The 19,497-nt window shown below is 47.3% G+C and overlaps 1 protein-coding gene across 1 annotated transcript in view; it reads left to right on the forward strand.

The window, feature by feature from the left end:
- Positions 1–429: 429 nt before the first annotated feature.
- The window catches only part of RAB10 (RAB10, member RAS oncogene family), a 99,936-nt gene continuing 80,868 nt past the window's right edge, over positions 430–19,497 (forward strand). The window contains exon 1 of the mRNA XM_077489139.1: positions 430–804. Coding sequence (XP_077345265.1) covers positions 678–804 — 127 coding nt within the window. The 5' untranslated portion in view covers positions 430–677. The remainder of the gene's footprint in view (positions 805–19,497) is intronic.

Genomic DNA, 19,497 nt, shown 5'->3' on the forward strand with positions numbered 1-19,497 from the left:
GAAAGGTTTAGCGCTGGGAAACACTTTTTTTTTTTAAAGATAAAAAGTTTATTTCATATACCGTTATATAGATGAGACCAAAATGAGGGACAAGTGAGGAGGACAGGGGGACATATCAGGGACTGCTATTTACTCCTGGCCCCGGCAACTCAGGACATAGTGAACCTGGTGGATCAGCATGACAGCTAGGCACAGGGATTCTATAAGGGACATTCCTTTACAATTACAATCACACATGGTCATCTGATTTCCTGATTATAACAGTGAGTGTCTCTTGTCCTATGTTTGTGCGGATAATAAAGTACATTTAAGAAAATAAAAAAGACAAGCTCTCTCTCTCTCTGGGCGCGCGCTCGGCTGGTTCTGTCCGTACGCGCTCGCTCCCGTGGGTCGGGGCGTGTCCCGCGTGCTCGCGCCATTGATGTTGGCGTTGTGAGGGGGAGGGGCCGCCATTTGTCCAGAGTCTCTGTCTTCCCGGTGGCGAGGCCTAGATAGGAGGAGTCAGACAGGGGCGCAGGGAGGAGAACCCAGGCAGGAGTCCGGAGCTAAGAGTCCCGAGCCGCTGTCCGTCCGTCCTTCCGTCAGCCCGGTGCAGGGGAAGGCCCCGTGTATGAGGAGCCCCCCCTCCCGCCCAGCGCCGGTCCCAGGAGGAGGCAGTGTGACACAGCGGCGGGCCCATGGCGAAGAAGACATATGACCTGCTCTTCAAACTGCTACTCATCGGGGACTCGGGGGTGGGCAAGACCTGCGTCCTCTTCCGCTTCTCGGATGATGCCTTCAACACCACCTTCATCTCCACCATCGGTGAGACCATCTACCGGGGAGTGTGGGGGGGGTGGGGGTGTACCATTATTATATATGGGGGGGGGGGGTCACTGTATATACAACACCACCTTCGTCTCCACCATCGGTGAGACCATCTACCGGGGGGGGTGGGGTGTACCATTATTATATATGGGGGGGGGGGGGTCACTGTATATACAACACCACCTTCGTCTCCACCATCGGTGAGACCATCTACCGGGGAGTGTGGGGGGGGTGGGGTGTACCATTATTATATATGGGGGGGGTCACTGTATATACAACACCACCTTCGTCTCCACCATCGGTGAGACCATCTACCGGGGAGTGTGGGGGGGGGTGTACCATTATTATATATGGGGGGGGGGGTCACTGTATATACAACACCACCTTCGTCTCCACCATCGGTGAGACCATCTACCGGGGGGATGGGGGTGTACCATTATTATATATGGGGGGGTCACTGTATGTACACCACCTTCATCTCCACCATCGGTGAGACCATCTACTGGGGAGTGTGGGGGGGATGGGGTGTAGCATTATTATATAGGGGGGGGGGGGTCACTGTATATACAACACCACCTTCATCTCCACCATCAATGAGACCATCTACGGGGGATGGGGGTATACCATTATTATATATGGGGGGGCAGTTTATATACAACACCACCTTAATCTCCACCATTGGTGGGTCCATCTTGCCGGGGATGTGGGTATACCATTATATATAGCGGGGGTGGTCACTGTATATATATCACCTTCATCTCCCCCATCAGTGAGACCATCTACAGGGGAAGGTGGGGGGGATGAGGGTATACCATTATTATATATGGGGGAGAGAGTCACTCTATATACAACACCACCTTTGTCTTCGCCATTGGTGAGAAACTACTTACCATTGAGGGGAGAATTGGGATATGCCATTATATATGCGGGGGGGAGAGGTTGGTCACTGTATATAAAACAGTATCTCCACCATTGGTGAGAGAGTCTATAGGGGGAGAACCATTGGGGGGGATTGGGATATACCATTATATAGGCGGGGGGGGGGTCACTGTATATACAACACCTTCATCTCCACCATTGGTGAGACAGTCTATAGAGGAATATGGGGGGGGGGGGGGGGTTGTAAATGTATATACACCACCATCGCTGAGAACATTATAGGGGAATATGAGGGGTGCGGATATACCATTAATATGTGGTGGTCGGGGGGGGTCACTATACACACCACCATTGGTAAGACCATTTATTTGGGGGGGGGGGGCTTGTCACTGTATATACAGAACACCCCCTTCATCTCCATCAGTGAGCTCATTTTTATGGGGGGGTTGGGGATATATACGATTATATTCCCACCATCCGTGAGACCTATGGGGGAAATTGGGGGGGGGGGAAGCACTGTGTATACAACACCCCCTTCATCTCCTATATATATACACACACACACTTCATCTCCACCATTGGTGACCCCACATACCTAGCCATATGTTGGGGGACTTTTATATGGATCACTATACAAAACAACCTTCATTCCTGCTATCGGTGAGACCACTTACGTATCAATGGAGAGGAGAAAAGACTTGGGGGGTGTCTCACTGTATGAAACATATTAATCTCTGCCATTGGTAAGACCATCTACCCCTCCAGGTCACTGTATAATGCTTATCTGCCTATCCATGGAGGTAGGATGTACTATTATTGTATATGGGGGGGGGGGGTCAGTCAATCACTGTACAACGCCACCTTCATCCCCATCAGTTTCGACCCTACATGTGGGGGAAGTGGGTATATTTGCTTGTACATGGAGGGGGGGGGTGTCACTTTATAATTCCACCATCAGTGAGTGCATACCACCTATATCTGTGGCAAGTCCATGTATGAGGTGCATACTATGTCTAAATCTTGGTGAGTGTATACTATCGCGATGGGGAATAATCGTACAGTACAACCTTCATCTCCACTATCTGAAACCCTACCCTTTTAATGAGTAGGTGGGGGGGGTCTCTGTGTAACACTTGGGACTTATCAGCATCTTGTATTTGGGTCACTGGGTAGGTACCACCATCTATACCTCCCCAGAATTGGTTTAAAACCATTCCATTTGTATCTGTTAGGGGAACTTGCTGTATACCATTAATCTATATATTTATCTTACTACCCTCATCCTTGGGAGATGTCTATGGTGGAGACCCCAATTCTACATCACCTTCATGTCCAACTTGTTGGAGCCTGTTTTGGGCTTTTGAAGCAGTTCAAGTGTAGGTCACAGAGAGAAACTCAATGTCAAAGGCTACGGCCAATGAATTTGTAATGGAGAAGCTTCTCAAATTGATGCCCTTAACACTAGCCCAAAGCCCATCGACACAGACCACTAAAATTGTGGCCCGTGCTGTCTCCATCAGTTTGGTAGTGTATATAAACATCTAAGGGGAGCCACCATCGTCTCGACCCTAACGGAATCCCTAACAACATTGCCTCTTTGAGTAGAGCAGTACCTATGTAATACCATGTTTATATTCACTAATGGGGATTTCCCCCATCTATAGCTGTGTTGTGTTACTCTAGAATGCCATCCTAACCTTCAGTGAGGAAGTGCTACTCCTGTCCATAAGTAGGAAATGTTGCTGTCATCCACAAGTGAGTGTCACAATGACGGGGAAGTGCTACTCCCATCCACACCTGGGTATCCCATAAATGGGAAATGCTACTTTCTTCCACTTGTGAGTGTCATGTGGGCAACTCAATGGGGAATGATTCTTCCATCCACATGTGAGTGTCTCTAATGGTGGTTGGGGGGTCGTCTTCATGCACATCTTTTGCCACCACGTGAACGTGCCTGAGTGCTACCTCCATCCATGTGATTTGTAGCTGTAATGGGGGGGGGGGGGGGGGTGCTACCTCCTCCATCCACCTGTGAGTGTATCTGTATAAAGGGGGGTTCTACTTCCATCTTCATGGATCTGCTCAGCTCCTTAGCAATGTCCATACGCTTTTAGTAGAGGTTGTCCCTATTGGGTATTCCATGCTGGACTTTATTTTGTAGGCTCTGTTTGGCCTTGGTGGATGAGCGGTCCAGTTTACGTTTATGCGGTTCTTATAGGGACCCTGTTAGAACAAACGTTATGCCTGTGTGATTAGTCACTGATGGAAGAAGTTGCTTTCATTCCTCTGCTGTCTAAATCCAAATCCAGTCTGACATAGAACTCCAGGAATGGATACCTGTGTCAGAATCGTGAAGAACCTTTTCACCTGAGATCCATCATGTCCTTTACCACAGGAAACCAGTGGAGGTCTTTGAACTCTACAAGGCGATCAGTCGTCCTGGGGAGGAATCCTCAGAGCAGTATCCTGTCTACTTTATAGCAAAGCATGAATATAAAGCGCACAGGGTTGCCAGTGTATGGATGAGGGGCACCTGCTGCGGAATATTAGACGGTGTAACGACAGTCTGCTTTGTGTAACTTTCATTAGGCCCTAATTACACAGGTGAGACCCTCTGATTCACATGTGAACTTGAACCTCTATACAGGTATAGAAGCTAGGAGAACGCGGTGGATGTCTTGGAATTTTGTAACTAAGCCGTGTGGAAGGATTGCCGGTTGCTGTGCCCACACCTGCCTGATTACGGCAATTTTCTGCATGCCAGGTGTTTGATTCTGTGACTAATTGGTGCACTCCCTGCAGGATGAATGACTTCTCCTTCTCACCTTTGTCCTACATCTGTCTGCTTCTTCTGAAGGTGGACCCGCTCTGTAGTTCTTTGCTGCTGCAATTTATAATTACGAAAAGAGAACAATGGAGACTGGAGAAGCCTGAAAAGTTATAGCTGTATTTTCCAGCCGGAGGACCATGTGATAAAAGCAATCTATATCCGTCATCTTACAGAAAAGGAAAGATTGTTTTTTGCTTTCAGGTCTGGCGGAACACTAAATCGTGGCCACTAGGGTAGCTTTAGATGTCAGACAAGTGTCAGGTCATTGCAGCTGATGTAAAAAAAATTTCGGTCGGGGTGGATTGGGATAGTTTATGTAATGCCCATTTCTTTTCTTTTTCAGTTGTGACCGGATAGGTGATAAGCCCTCATGCAAACGGAGTGTTTAGCCCCGGTGTATTTGTGATGGTGAAAGGCACAGATGCACTGTCCAGCCCTGCTGCCAACAGCCTGCAAAAGTCTACGGGAGGCTTAAAGTTGGTGTGGGGGCCGAGTGATGGTAACATTTAGGGCAGTGTGTGCCCAGGGACGAAAGCAAGCAGTTGGCACTCCAGACATTCTGTTGCTGGAACTGCTTCTGTTGCACTGAGTCAGCCATTCTCAACCTGGGTTCTGTGGAACCTTTGGGTTCCCCCAAAGGTGGCCAGGGGTTCCTTGAGCCATGGCATATTTACCTCCTGTTTGATGCTGCCTACATAGTTCTGAGCCGATGCCACACCAATGATTGGTATGACACCAATGATCTTTATAGCTCTCTGTAAGGGGGGCTATTCTTACACTGACCACCAAAGTAAGGGCCATTGTTCTCACTGACCCCCCCCCCCCCCCCCCAATGAATGGGCTTTATCAGGGGTTTCCTGAAACCTATTTTATGGGTTCCCCTGGGCTAAAATAGTTGAGAGGCTGCACTGAGTGATACCAACGCTTAGACCCCTTTCACACTGCCAGCGTTTTTCAGGCTACAGCGCTAAAAATAGCACCTGAAAAAAGCAGCTTCTTTCACTCTGAAGTGGTGCGTTGGCAGGGCATCTCAAAGTCCTGCCAGCAGCTTCTTTGGAGTGGCATTTTGCGGGTCGGACTTAACCCCTTTTCAGCCAGTGGCGGTCGGTTATAACCACCCTGCTAGTGGCCAAATAGCATTGCTTTACCGCCGACTCCCCCCGCAGCTCGGTGTGAAAGCGTTCTTAGAGCTGTATGTGCCTAGAAAGTTAGTATCGATCAGAGCATTGTCCAGCTACAGCAACTAGCCTCGTAGATTTTTACTGGTTGCCATCAGCGGTGCCGGATGGTGTACCTGTATCTTCTGTATCAAATGTGTATACTGCTTCACTGATTCCCTTATAAATCTTATTCCTAGTGATATCACGCTTGCTGCTCTACACATACCCCTGTGTAATTACACAGTGCAAATTGATAAACAACTTGGAGCACTAGGTGCTATAAAAAAAAAAAAAAAAAAACCTTTCCTAGGTTTTGGATCCTCAAAAAGATGAACCTTCCCACCCTGAATTGTAAATGCCCCTTGTACAAAATTGTGCAATAAATGTGGTCCCACATGAAACTAATGGAAAGCATTTTTTCATATAAGGACTCTGGCACTGTTGATGGATTTTTCATAACGTATGCACTGTTTATGGATGGACTGTTCATAGTTAATGCACATTTTATGTATGGATTATACTTTTATGCACTTTAACCACTTTGCAGTTCGTCTAACTGTAAATATACATCATTACTTTGATGTTAAATGCCAGAGTTATGGCAGCAGTTAGCTGCCATGACCCTGGTATTGTTTGCAGCAGGAGGCTAGTTTTCAGACAAGTGGTCTCAGCCAAGGGTCCGCCGCAAGATCACACCTATAGGGCTGCGGGAGAGGTGGCCCCTTGTATCACCTGGAAAAACCTGGCTGATCCTGCCTTGTTCTGCCCCCCCCCCCCCGTATACTGACTACAGTATATCTTGGCTGCTGAGCCCCAACACCGTGGTCAGTTTACATGCCTGCCTCATCCACAGCCCCCCTCCCTGCCTGTCAGCTCGTACAAGTGCCCACCCCTCCCCTCCTCCTGCTAAAATGACTTCTGTTTTCACACAATCTTCTCTGTTTGCTAATGACAGATGTCCCAGTTGTGCACTTTATAAATAAAAATGCCATTGTATACCTGATTTCAGAGTGGCGCTCGCGTGACTGCTCGCCTCTCTCCTTCTCCCATCCCTACTGACAACAGTGGAGGAATCTCAGCCTCCTGCTGTAGCTGTCAGATCGAGAGATGGAAGAGGCTGCTGGTCACGTGAGCGGCAGGAGGTATAGAACAACACGTTTTTTTATTTGTAAAGCACATACTGTGCTGTTATTTTCTATTAACAGCAAACGTGGAAGATTGTGTAAAGAGAACATATGGCTTAACGACCACTTTTATAAAAAAAAAAGTTGTGTATTTTTTTTTTTCCCCAAAATACTTGCCTAGGTGAATGCAGCAGAGGTTCCCCGCCGGCTTTTTTTTTTTTTTTTTATTAGTATGCGACATACAATGCAGAGGCAACTTCACAGAATGTGTGATACACATAGTTACATACAGACAATCATACTGCATGGGTATCAGAGCCAATGGTAAGAAATCCGAGGAGAATAAAACATAGACAGCTGTGTGGGCTATTCGAGATGAGATTAGTGCTCCATCTCGTTAGGATCCTCTTTTGCTTAAAATATTGTTGATTTCAGCCCTGTTACCCTCAAAGAGTTTGGATATCTGTAGATAGGGGAAGAGTATCGTGTAGTAGTCAAATGGGGTCGGAACATACCGTATTTTCCATTTATTAAGTTTAGAAGGGAAATAGTAGGACTGAAAAGAGGGAGAAGGGGAAAGAGCAGAGCGGGGGATGAAATGGCAGAAAAGGATAAGAGGTAAGGTGGGTAGGGTGGGGTCCCCTCTCAGGGAGCAAGAGACCCCCTCGGCTCGCCAGCTCATTAGCTGGACAAAGTTTGGGACAACTATCTCCAACATTCAACATGAGCTTACTAGATCTCGCGGAGGTATTCCTCAGAAAAGCAAAACTGGGTCCAATAGAACCATCTGTTCCCATGCTCCTCCGTTTTGCCCCTCATTGTGGCAGTCAGGTCGTCCATGTGTTCAATATCATTCACCCTTGCGAACCACTGGGTCACCGTTGGAGCAGATTGTTGTTTCCACTGACTGGGGATGCAGGCCCTGGCTGCATTGAGGAGATGTTTAAGTAAGGACTTATGATAACACTTTCTTGACATGGGGGTTAAATTGAGAAGAACTGCTGCGGGATCATTGTCTAGAGAAATGTCTGAACTTGTGGATGAGTCTCAGGACCGGTTGCCAGAACGTTTTGTAGTTTAGGGCAGTCCCAGAAAATGTGGAGAATGGTGCCATCCTGTTGCCCACAGCGCCAACAGCGGTCAGATTGACCGGGGAATATTTTGGCTAACACCACCGGTGTGCGATACCAGCGTGTGATCAACTTTTATATGATATCTCCTGGTATTTGCTGCAGAGTGACGACTTATGGGCGAAAAAGAGTATTCTGTCCTTCTGTGGTTCGGAGAATGTAATTTGTAGGTCCCTTTCCTATTTGGCTAGGAAGGGCGGATCCGTGGAGGAATGTGCTTCTGTCAGGATTTTGTAGGATCTAGAGAGGGACCCGCGAATTGGGCCATCCTCCAGGCAAAGATCTTCGAAGGGGTGTAGTTGTCTAGAAAAGAGCGAATAATTTGGTAAAGATCCGAGGAAGTGGGCAAGCTGTCGAGCTCTCCAGCTATCCAGTGCAACAGGTGCTTGTTCTCGCATTATGGTTCCCATGGCAATCCAGCCCGTGGCTCCAAGAAATAGGGCTGCTCTCAAGAGCCCTTTCGGGGCTTGCCCGGTAAAGGCCTGATCATACAGGCCTGGAGGGAATCCAGGATGTCCAACAATTGGGGTGATAGGAGAAGGGAAGTTAGTCAGGTGGGATAGGTGAAAAAAAACGCTCCATCTCGGCGAGCGAGGGGCCAATTAACGGGTGAGTAGTCACACAGGACTCTAGCCCGCCGGCTCTAAGGCTGAGGAAATGAGCAATTGCTCGGTTCTCACAGCTTTGCGAGCAGAGAGCTGGTGGTTGTCAGACTGTCATCCCTTTCCAATTGGAATATTTCTCCTCTATTCTGGGGGCAATTGCACATTTTTGGATACCATTTTTAGTCTGTCAGTTTTCTCCAGGACAAGCAGAGAAGGGGGTACAAACAGTAATACAAATCTGACATGGGGTGCTCTATTCAAAATTCCAGAAAGTAAAAGTATGCAGCTTAAAGCCGCCTCCTGGGATGCTGCAGCGCTGTGTGATATGGCTGCATACAAACTGACCGATTGGCTGTGGCCAGACTCTCAAGTGTATCCTTGGAGGGGAATTTCACTCTTTTGTTAAATGGGTTCCTCACTTCCTGTTGCCTGTCCAAGTCAGGAAGTGAAGGGAAATCTCCCCACAGGGCACATAGCAAGAAGTAAATTGGCTGGGGAGGTGCATCGAATGGGACGTTTGGTACCAAAAAGGCAGTATGCACTTGGCCGAAACTGAAAAGGACAGTTTAAAAAAAAAATATATATATATATATATATATATATATATATATATATTTTGTATTTGATTTTTTAATATTAAAGTGGTTGTATAGTCAAATTTGTAACTTTTTTACCTACAGGTAAGCCTATAATAAAGATTGCCTGTAGGTAAAAAAAAAAAAAATCTAAACCTATATGTTTTAGGAGATAATTCCCTCGCAATGAGCCGCTGACTGCAGTGGCGCATGTGCACAGGGAATTCTCGGCTGAACGCCCGGCAGACAATGGACCTTGCCAGAAAGAAGTCACCAGAGCGCATGTGCGGGAGTGACGACATTGCGGCTCCGGCCACTCTCAGCATCAGAGCCGCGATACCCGGAAAGACATGCCGAGGGAACATGTCAGCTCACTCGGCGTGGCTCGTTCTAAGGTAAGTATTTCATAATGAGCTAGTATGCGGTGCATGCTAGCTCGTTATGCCTTTTCCCTTACAGGTGTAGGAAAAAGCGTTAGCGGGTTTACAACCGCTTTCATTTAAATGAATATGAATTTATCGTCTGTCATTATTGGCACCTTTTTAGTGCAAGAAAAGCTTGAGAAAAATGTATCCCTTTTAAATTCGATGTATGTCTGCGCACTGGTCTGTTGGGCTTCCATTGGGTGTTAATCCTGTTTATTGCATTTTTGGTCAGTAAAAAAACACACCTCCCAGTTTAAATGCATTGAAAAGGCAGCAAGAATACATCAACGCACCCCTTATGTTTTGGTGCGGTTTGAGTCACATGACCTATGAAAAACACATTGTAAGCACAGTAAAATCATGCTAAACCACCACAAATTTGTTGTAAAATCACTGCACAATCGCCACTAATTTGCAGAGAAATCAAGTGCGTTTTTGGCGCCGCCATTTTCAGGCGACATTTTCCGGTGCATCTCTAACCTTTTCATGGGGCTGTGTTGGGTATACACCAGACTGGACAGTGCTGTGTCTTGTATGATGTATCCCGGCCTCGTGGAATAGTTCTGATGGCCGTGTCAAGTGTATTCTGCAACGCATTCCTTTCCTTTAGTAGTATGATGACTTGTCAATGGAGCCTTGTTGTTTATCTGCAGTAGTTATCGACATTTTCTACATGCTTTCCACATTCACCATACTGATTGTATAACCGAGGTGATAAGCTATGAATGTTTTCTATGTTTTGCTGTGTTGTTGGGCGGTATCTGCGATTACTTGTGTCACTCAGTGACAATTCTTTTGTTCGGATTGTCGGGTTTTGGGCACTTGATACAAGAGCTCAGAGACATTAGGGTTGATTTACTAACACCGGAGAGTGCAGAATCTGGTGCAGCTGTCCATGGTAGCCAATCGGCTTCTAACTCCAGCTTGTTAAGCTTTGACAAAAAAAACACTTGAAAGCTGATTGGTTTCTATGCAGAGCTGCTCCAGATTTTTCACTCTCCGGTTTTAGTAAATCAACCCCAATGTCGCCTTTCCCATGCAGGACAATGTGACTGACTGTGCAAAGGGCCCTTCTGATCCCTTTAGCGTACTTTCTCGCCACTCCAGTCTGTTACATTGGGTGCTGCAGTGTGGCCAATTGCAGGCAGTGGTGACCTCGCTCCATGTGTCGGGTCGAGGGATTGGCTACTAGGTCTGTCACTGGGGAGGTGGTCACATGGTCCCCATTCCTAAAAAGCCCCGGGTGATGGAGAAAGGAGCAGCCTGGGAGAGCTGGTAAGGTGAGCATAGCGGTCATCCGGAACCTTTTCCGGGGACCGTTACTTCTCCATCAATGGGGAAAGTGAGACTTAGCCCTGGTTCACACTGGAGCATTTTTGAAATGCGTTTTGACGTGTCAAATCGGCAATTACCGTCCAAGGCACCATCCTAATCGGCGTGCTGCTGCATCTGCCGCGCTGCAATGTTTACAAAAAGTAGTTTCCATACTACTTTTTGCGCTTTTGGGCTACGCTTTACATTGACGTGTGCAGAAACCCGCACAGATGTTTGAGTTTGTGGCCGAAATCAGGACTGACATGCGGGAGTGAAATCGTGAGTTTAGCTTCATTCTCGCAGTTTAGTGAACCTGGGCCTAAAATTGATTTGCTAAAACTGGAGGGTGCAAAATCTGGTGCAGCTGTCCATGGAAGCCAATCGGCTTCCAGGTTTTATTGTCCAAGCTCAAAGTGTTACTAAACCCAGGACCCTGCGTTCACTATACCTGGTCTCCCAAAATATATGGAAATGCAATTATTTTAGTAAATCTAAACTGCTACATACTTCAGCAGTATATATAGAAGTCACAAGACTGCTCAGTGTCTGGTTAAAGCTTGTAGGAGTTTCCATTCTCCTCTGGCTGTCCTATGAGGATGCAGGACCCCTGACTTTGTCTGAACGGTGCCGATTGGCCCTTTGCAAATCACATGCACTCTCCCTGGGGGGGGGGGGGGACCTAGAAATTCACACCAAACTGACCATGTGCAGTTTGTCCCCTGGCTCTTTAAATATCAGGAGATATATTGGACAGTGGAAGAAGGGGAGGATCAGAGAAGGCAGAACCACAGTGAGTATAACAAGCATGTTTTACTGCATATACAGACTGATTTCACTGTTGTCGGTTTAGGAACACTTTAAAGAGGAGTTCCAGCCTGTAAAAAATAAAAAAGTAAGGACACTTACCTATCCAGTGTCGCCCCGGGCCGGTTCTTCACCAGCCTCCGTTTGCCTGGAATCCTAACGGTGTCCAGCCATGTGTGCGACTTTCTGCTCCATTGCCAGCTGTGCATGCGCAAGCTGCTATATGTGAATGGTCCCACTGTCTTCTGGGACCTGTGATGTGTTCCAGAAGACTGGGAGGGGGTGTAGGTGTTTGGAAAACTTCCGCTGGTTGCCCTCAAAGTGTCAGTTGTATCCAAGACTGGATGTTCAGTGTATCCCCAGCCCCTCGCATCAGATGTCAAGGGCCCCCCCACCATCAGAAGATATGAGCACCCCCTCCCCTTACCATGTGCTGCTGCCAGGAAGTGGCAGGGGGCAGAGCTGGGAAACAGAGGGCAGGGTCTGTGGGAGGACCAGTGGAAGGCTGGAGTCAGCTGCCAGTGTCTGCTCAATGCTGAGACTAGGGAATGCCACAGAGGCGCAGGATTTCTAGGAGCAGTTCTGTCCTCTGTTACCGACTGCTTAGACAGTGGGGAGGGGATTGGTCATGAGAAGAGCAAGATCTGCTGCTGACTGCTACAACATGGTTGGGGGGGGGGTGCCATATGGTAGGTTGAGAGGTGTGGAGGCCACATGAAATGCCCTGGCAGGCCTTGTTTGACACCCATGACCTAGGTCAGTGATGGCGAACCTTGGCACCCCAGATGTTTTGGAACTACATTTCCCATGATGCTCAGCTATACTGCAGAGTGCATGAGCATCATGGGAAATGTAGTTCCAAAACATCTGGCGTGCCAAGGTTCACCATCACTGGCCTAGGCTATCTGAACTGGAGTTGGGCACAGATGACTATCAAAACCAGGTACCTGCACCCCTCACAGATTTTGCGCTCAATTTGTCTTTAAAACCAACAAATTGTCTTAAAAAAAGTATACTGTACATGCCTGGTAGGGGTGAACTATGTGCAGACACTGTCACTTCTCCCTGAATGGTGAAGGTGTCTCTTTTAAAGTTGTATTAACCCTCAGTATTTACTTTTTGGCTTAAAGCGGTAGTAAACCCGCTGAAGATTTATTTATTTATTTTCATACCTGCAAGGGGAAAGGCATAATGAGCTAGTATGTGCCGCATACTAGCTCATTATGAAATTCTTACCTTAGAACGGGGCCCCGACATCTCGCCCGATACACGAGGGAGCTGACATGTTCCCTCTGCGTGTCTTCCGGATATCGTGGCTCTGGCGCTGTGATTGTCCGGAGCGGCGATATCGTCACTCCCACGCATGTATGTGCGCGGCAGATTTCTTTCCGGCAAGGTCCGGCGTTTGCCGGGCTTCCAGCCGAGAAACCCCTGTGCGCATGCCAGGAGAATATCTTATAAACCCTACAGGTTTATCAGATATATATATATTTTTTTACCTACAAGTAAGGCTTATTATAGGCTTAACTGTAAGTAAAAGTAAAAAAAGATCTGTGGCCTTTTTTTCTATTGATCCACAGTGTAGGGAGGCTCAACTTTAGGCCCTGAATGCAAGGCTGGCTCCATAGGATGTTTTTGATATGAGCTACCCTGAGACAGAAACCTGAGGCAGCAGTCATGGATTCAGCTTAAACTGGTACCTAGGCAACGATTAGAGAAGGTGCACACTCCGTAAGTGCTTAAAGTAATTCGAATGCCCTGTACACACGATCAGAAATTCCGTCAGAAAAATCTTGAATGCTTTTTCTGACGGAATTACGCTCAAGCTTGCCTTGCATACACTCGCTCACACACAAGTTGGCTGAACTTTCGACCGTCAAGAACGCGGTGACGTACAACACTACGATGAGCCGAGAAAATGAAGCTCAATGCTTCCGAGCATGTGTCGTAAATTTCCGTTCTGAACTTTTTCCGACCGAAAAATAGAGAACCTGCTCTCAATCTTTTGCTGGCTGGAATTCTGCCCGCAAAAAGGTGGAGGAATTTCTGACCAAAAGCTCACACCTGACTCTTGCTGGCAGAATTTCTGATCGTGTGTATAGGGCATAAGGGGGTGTTTGTTTAAAAAATTTTTAAAAAGTGTCCTGCTCTGTGCAAGAATTTTGCAAAGAGCTGCCCCAATCCTCCTTTTCTTTGGTGCCCCCATGGAACTCCTGGCTCCTCTTCAATGAGTGCCTCTACAGAGAGCTGCTTTCCCTGGGGGGGGGGGGGGGGGGCACCTGTGCTGGCATCCATTGACTCAGGCAGCAGGACTCGGCCCCTCCCCCCACTCCTGTGTCACAGAATTTGATTGACAGCAGTAGGAGCCAATGGCTCCTGCTGCTATCAGTCTATCCAATAAGGACTCGAGACAGCAGCTGGAACGATCGGGTTTCTGGTAAGAGAGGGGAGAGGAGGTCTGGGGTGGTTGCTGCAGCACAGGTTTGAGATGAGATTTTTCAACCCCCGTAAAGCAGTTGTAGACCACTAAAGAATAAAGTTTGTAGGACAACGGAATAATGTGCTAGTATGCGTCGCATACATATGAAAAACCTTAGAACGAAGCCCTTCAAGCAGCGCCTGCTCAATGCTGTGATAGCTGACGTTTTCAGCCAGTGTTTCTTCCGTGTTCGTGGGCTCTGGCGCTATGAGTGGCTGGAGCCGCGATGACATCACTCTAAGCCAGACCTTCAGAGTGCATGTGCTGATGTCATCCGCTGCGTTCACTCTGAATGTCTCCTAAACTGTACAAGTATAGGAGATATTCATAGTACTTACAGGTAAGCCGCCTTATAGGATTACCTATAGGTACAAGTGGTGTAACAGTTTACAACCACTTTAATAACTGAAGGTTTCATATCCCATGTAAAGAAACTTGGATAAACCAAACTTTTTGTGAACTTCATATAAGAAAAAGCCATACGTTCCTCCTAAAAGGCCCTGGATGTGATTCCAGTAACACATGGGAAGTAGGAGCTCAGGAAGGTCCCTGGTTCCTCTGTATTGGAGAGAACCTCTGAGGCCCTGGGACTGAACCACATCAGTTTCGGATGCCGCTTACGATAAACAGAACAAAGTTCAGAATCAAATTCTTTGAGAGTCTCTTCTGTTTCCTGGCCAATGGAAGGTGGAGCCTTTCACTGCTGGATGGTGAATGTGCTCTGGGTGTTCAATGTGAAGGAGGCAGCGGCAGCCTTATCTGGCCCGGCTCCTCTGACATAGGAGGAACTCTCCCGGAGGAATGTCATTCTGTAACATTAAGTCATGGAATTCTTCCCCTCGATGCGGAGTCCACCCAAAAAGCGGAAGATTAACTGCTGCCTGTTCTGTTTTAAAGGGCCAGCATGCCTGAAACGTGGACTGTGACACATTGGATAAATAGCGAGAGTCCCCAGATCTGCACCCCCAACCCTCCCCTGTTCATCATCCATTCTCTCCCCATCACTTCTTCCTTTCTCTATCGGTGCACCCACCCCTGTATAATTTGGGTGGCAGTTGTTGCCCCTTCCATCTTGTGAGAGTGGTCAGGATCATGACAGAAGGTCATATGCATGCGGTGCAAACCTTATAATCTTACCTGTAGGTCCAAGAAATATCTCCCAAACCTATACGGTTTAGGAGATATTTGCCCGAAGACAGGCACCGCTGTCTACGGCGCATGCGCTGTAGACAGCGGCGCACAGGCACACTGAGCGTGGCATCCTCGATGTTGAAGATGCCACGAGTCTCAGCTCGCATGCGTGGGAGTGACGTCTTCGCCGAATGACAGCGGCGGAGCTGCGAGACCCCACAGAGAAGATGGACGCTCGGAACTACAGGGGACAGCGGTGACATCACTGGCTCCTGTGTCAGGTAAGTGACACATAATGGGCTACTATGCGATGCATTATGCTTTGCCTTTGCAGGGAATGAAAGAGGAAGTAAACTCATCAGGGTTTACGTCCTCTTTAATGCCTCGTACACACGATCCGGTTATCGGACGTTCATGGTTGTCCTTTATTTTTATTTTTTTTTATTTTTTTTTTTTTTCATACTAATCTCACGTTGAATCTGATTTTACTAAAGTCACAAATTCTTGTATGACCGAATAAAAATTCGGAAGTGATGTCATGTGTTGTAATGCATTTGTATTGCATGTTCAAATGATAGCTGTACTGCTTATACAAAAATCGTAGGATCTGGCATCGTACAAAAAAAATTCTGTGCATGTCCGATAGAATAACGGATGAACTGTCCTGATCGGCTCTCGAAAAGCCCTGTACTAACGATCAGATTATCGTACGATCGATCGTGTAATTTTTCATACAATTTTTGTGTTGTGTGTACGGAGCTTAACACTTGAGGGTGCTTACAATGATCAGCCTGCTGTCATCGCCCCATCAGGATGATTTGCAGTGATTTGATTTGATTTTTTTTTTTTTTTTTTTGACACGTTGTTTGTTATAATCCTGGGCTACGCCTAACCGAGCAGCTGAGCTTCCCCTGCTTTTGTCCTTAGCTTTAGATAATTATACCGAAGGCTTGATGGATCACAGGACAAGTCGCTGGGCAGTTCTAGGAGGACGACATTGATTCTTGAGATACGTAGAGCAGAATGCCTGACTCGGAGAGAGGACCGAGCTCGGCGAGACGCACACAAAGGGCCGCTTCAGCCAAGTCGTGCCCAAGGCACTGTAGCATGCACTTGTCTCAGCTTGCACTGCACAATATGCCAGCACTGATCTGCAGGTTCAATCTCGCAGCTCTGGTTTCTTTTCTTTCTTTTTTTTTTCGGTCTTGTGACTGGTAGCAGCTTCTACATTCTAAATGGTTTCACTTCCAGAGTTGTGATGTAAAAACTGCTAAGCGAGGGCACATCCATTGCAGTCTCCTGCTCTGTAGAAATGCCACTTTGTAAGGTTGGAAGAATCCCCACAACCAGGTAGTTTGAGCATCTGAAACCTTTCAGGCCGTCTCTAGTTTATTTAAAGTTTTACCTTTAGGCTACTTTCACACTGAGGCGCTTTACAGGCGATACAGCGCTAAAAATAGCGCCTGTAAAGAGCCTCTCCTGTCTCTGTGCTTTCACAAGATGAGTGCTTTCACACTGGAGCGGTGCGCTTGCAGGACGGTAAAAAAAAGTCATGCCAGCAGCATCTTTACAATGGGGGCAGCGGCGGCAAACTGTTGGCGCTATATAAATCCTGTATAATAATGTAAAATACTCCTTCCTCCTGCTGATGATCCCTGTAGCGATATAAAGATCTATATAGAGGAATCAGGACTACCTTCCTCCTCCTGGTGATCCCTCTAGCGATTTATAAAAATCTATATAGAGGTATTAGGACCTCCTTCCCCCTGATGGTGACCCCTCTAGTGATGTAAAGATCTATATAGAGGAATCGGGATCTCCTTCCTGCTGGTGACCCTGTAGTGTCACAGTTTGCTGCCTATCACAGGATGGTGCGGAAGTGACGTTGTTGCGTACTGCGCATGCGCGATGCGTTCCAAACGCTCGCGCCGTGCGTTCCAACATACTTTCGGCAATACAGTTCAGCGAAACCATCACATAATGTTACGGAAGTGATGTTACACACAACACAAACACGGGCCACGTTGTTGCGTACTGCGCATGCACGATGCGTTCCAAACACTTGCGTCGTGCGTTCCAACATAGTTTCGGCAATACAGTTCAGCGTAACCATCACATAATGTTACGGAAGTGAAGTTACACACAACACAAACACTGGGCCGTGCGTCACAACACTAATACTTCCCTTGTTACCTAGTAGGTTTTGCATTGCTGGGACTTGTAGTGCCTATCCTGAGCTACATGCTTCAATGTTCAGTGTCCTCATCCTTATCCCCCAGCTTCAATGTTCAGTGTCCATCCTTATCCCCGTGCTTCAATGTTCAGTGTCCTCATCCTTATCCCCGAGCTTCAATGTTCAGTGTCCATCCTTATCCCCGTGCTTCAATGTTCAGTGTCCTCATCCCTATCCGCGAGCTTCAATGTTCAGTGTCCTCATCCCTATCCCCCTGCTTCAATGTTCAGTGTCCTCATCCCTATCCCCATGCTTCAATGTTCAGTGTCCTCATCCTTATCCCCGTGCTTCAATGTTCAGTATCCTCATCCCTATCCGCGAGCTTCAATGTTCAGTGTCCTCATCCCTATCCGCAAGCTTCAATGTTCAGTGTCCTCATCCTTATCCCTGTGCTTCAATGTTCAGTGTCCTCATCCCTATCCCCGTGCTTCAATGTTCAGTGTCCTCATCCCTATCCGCAAGCTTCAATGTTCAGTGTCCTCATCCTTATCCCCGTGCTTCAATGTTCAGTGTCCTCATCCCTATCCCCCTGCTTCAATGTTCAGCGTCCTCATCCCTATCCCCGTGCTTCAATGTTCAGTGTCCTCATCCTTATCCCCGTGCTTCAATGTTCAGTGTCCTCATCCCTATCCCCCTGCTTCAATGTTCAGCGTCCTCATCCCTATCCCCGTGCTTCAATGTTCAGTGTCCTCATCCTTATCCCCGAGCTTCAATGTTCAGTGTCCTCATCCCTATCCCCCTGCTTCAATGTTCAGCGTCCTCATCCTTATCCCCGAGCTTCAATGTTCAGTGTCCTCATCCCTATCCCCCTGCTTCAATGTTCAGTGTCCTCATCCCTATCCGCAAGCTTCAATGTTCAGTGTCCTCATCCTTATCCCCCTGCTTCGATGAGGACACTGAACATCGAAGCATGGGGATAAGGATGAGGACACTGAACATTGAAGCTCGCGGATAGGGATGAGGACACTGAACATTGAAGCACGGGGATAAGGATGGACACTGAACATTGAAGCTCGGGGATAAGGATGAGGACACTGAACATTGAAGCACGGGGATAAGGATGGACACTGAACATTGAAGCTGGGGGATAAGGATGAGGACACTGAACATTGAAGCATGTAGCTCAGGATAGGCACTACAAGTCCCAGCAATGCAAAACCTACTAGGTAACAAGGGAAGTATTAGTGTTGTGACGCACGGCCCAGTGTTTGTGTTGTGTGTAACTTCACTTCCGTAACATTATGTGATGGTTACGCTGAACTGTATTGCCGAAACTATGTTGGAACGCACGGCGCAAGTGTTTGGAACGCATCGCGCATGCGCAGTACGCAACAACGTGGCCCGTGTTTGTGTTGTGTGTAACATCACTTCCGTAACATTATGTGATGGTTTCGCTGAACTGTATTGCCGAAACTATGTTGGAACGCACGGCGCGAGCGTTTGGAACGCATCGCGCATGCGCAGTACGCAACAACGTCACTTCCGCAGCATCCTGTGATAGGCAGCAAACTGTGACACTACAACCCTTCTAGTGATAGCTAGAAATCTATATAGAGGAATCGGGATCTCCTTGCCCCTGATGATTATCCCATTAGTGATAAAGTGGAAGTAAACTCCCCTATCGTTTTCAGCCAAGGAAGCTGCCATCTTTGCCTCTGTTTAATCTTCAACTGCTATGGTGCTGCACATGTAATTTGTTATGACACCAGCCATTGAATGGTTTGATAGTTTGGCTGAGAGCACAGCCAATGTGCAGTTAGCATTCCCGCCATGCCTTTTTTTAATTGATGGGTTTACTTCCACTATAACTAAAGATCTATATATAGCGGAATCAGGATCTCCTTCCCCCTGATGGTAACCGTTCTAGTAATAACTAAAGATCTATGTAGAGGAATCGGGACCTCTTTCCTTCTGGTGATCCCTCTAGTGATAATAAAAATCTATATAGAAGTATTAGGACCTCCCTAGATAAAGGGGTTTTAACCCTTTTTTGCTGAATTG

Source organism: Lithobates pipiens, unplaced genomic scaffold, assembly GCF_037356315.1.
Source record: "Lithobates pipiens isolate NorthernLeopardFrog02 unplaced genomic scaffold, aLitPip1_a1.2 Scaffold_18, whole genome shotgun sequence".
Classification (NCBI taxonomy): Eukaryota; Metazoa; Chordata; class Amphibia; order Anura; family Ranidae; genus Lithobates; species Lithobates pipiens.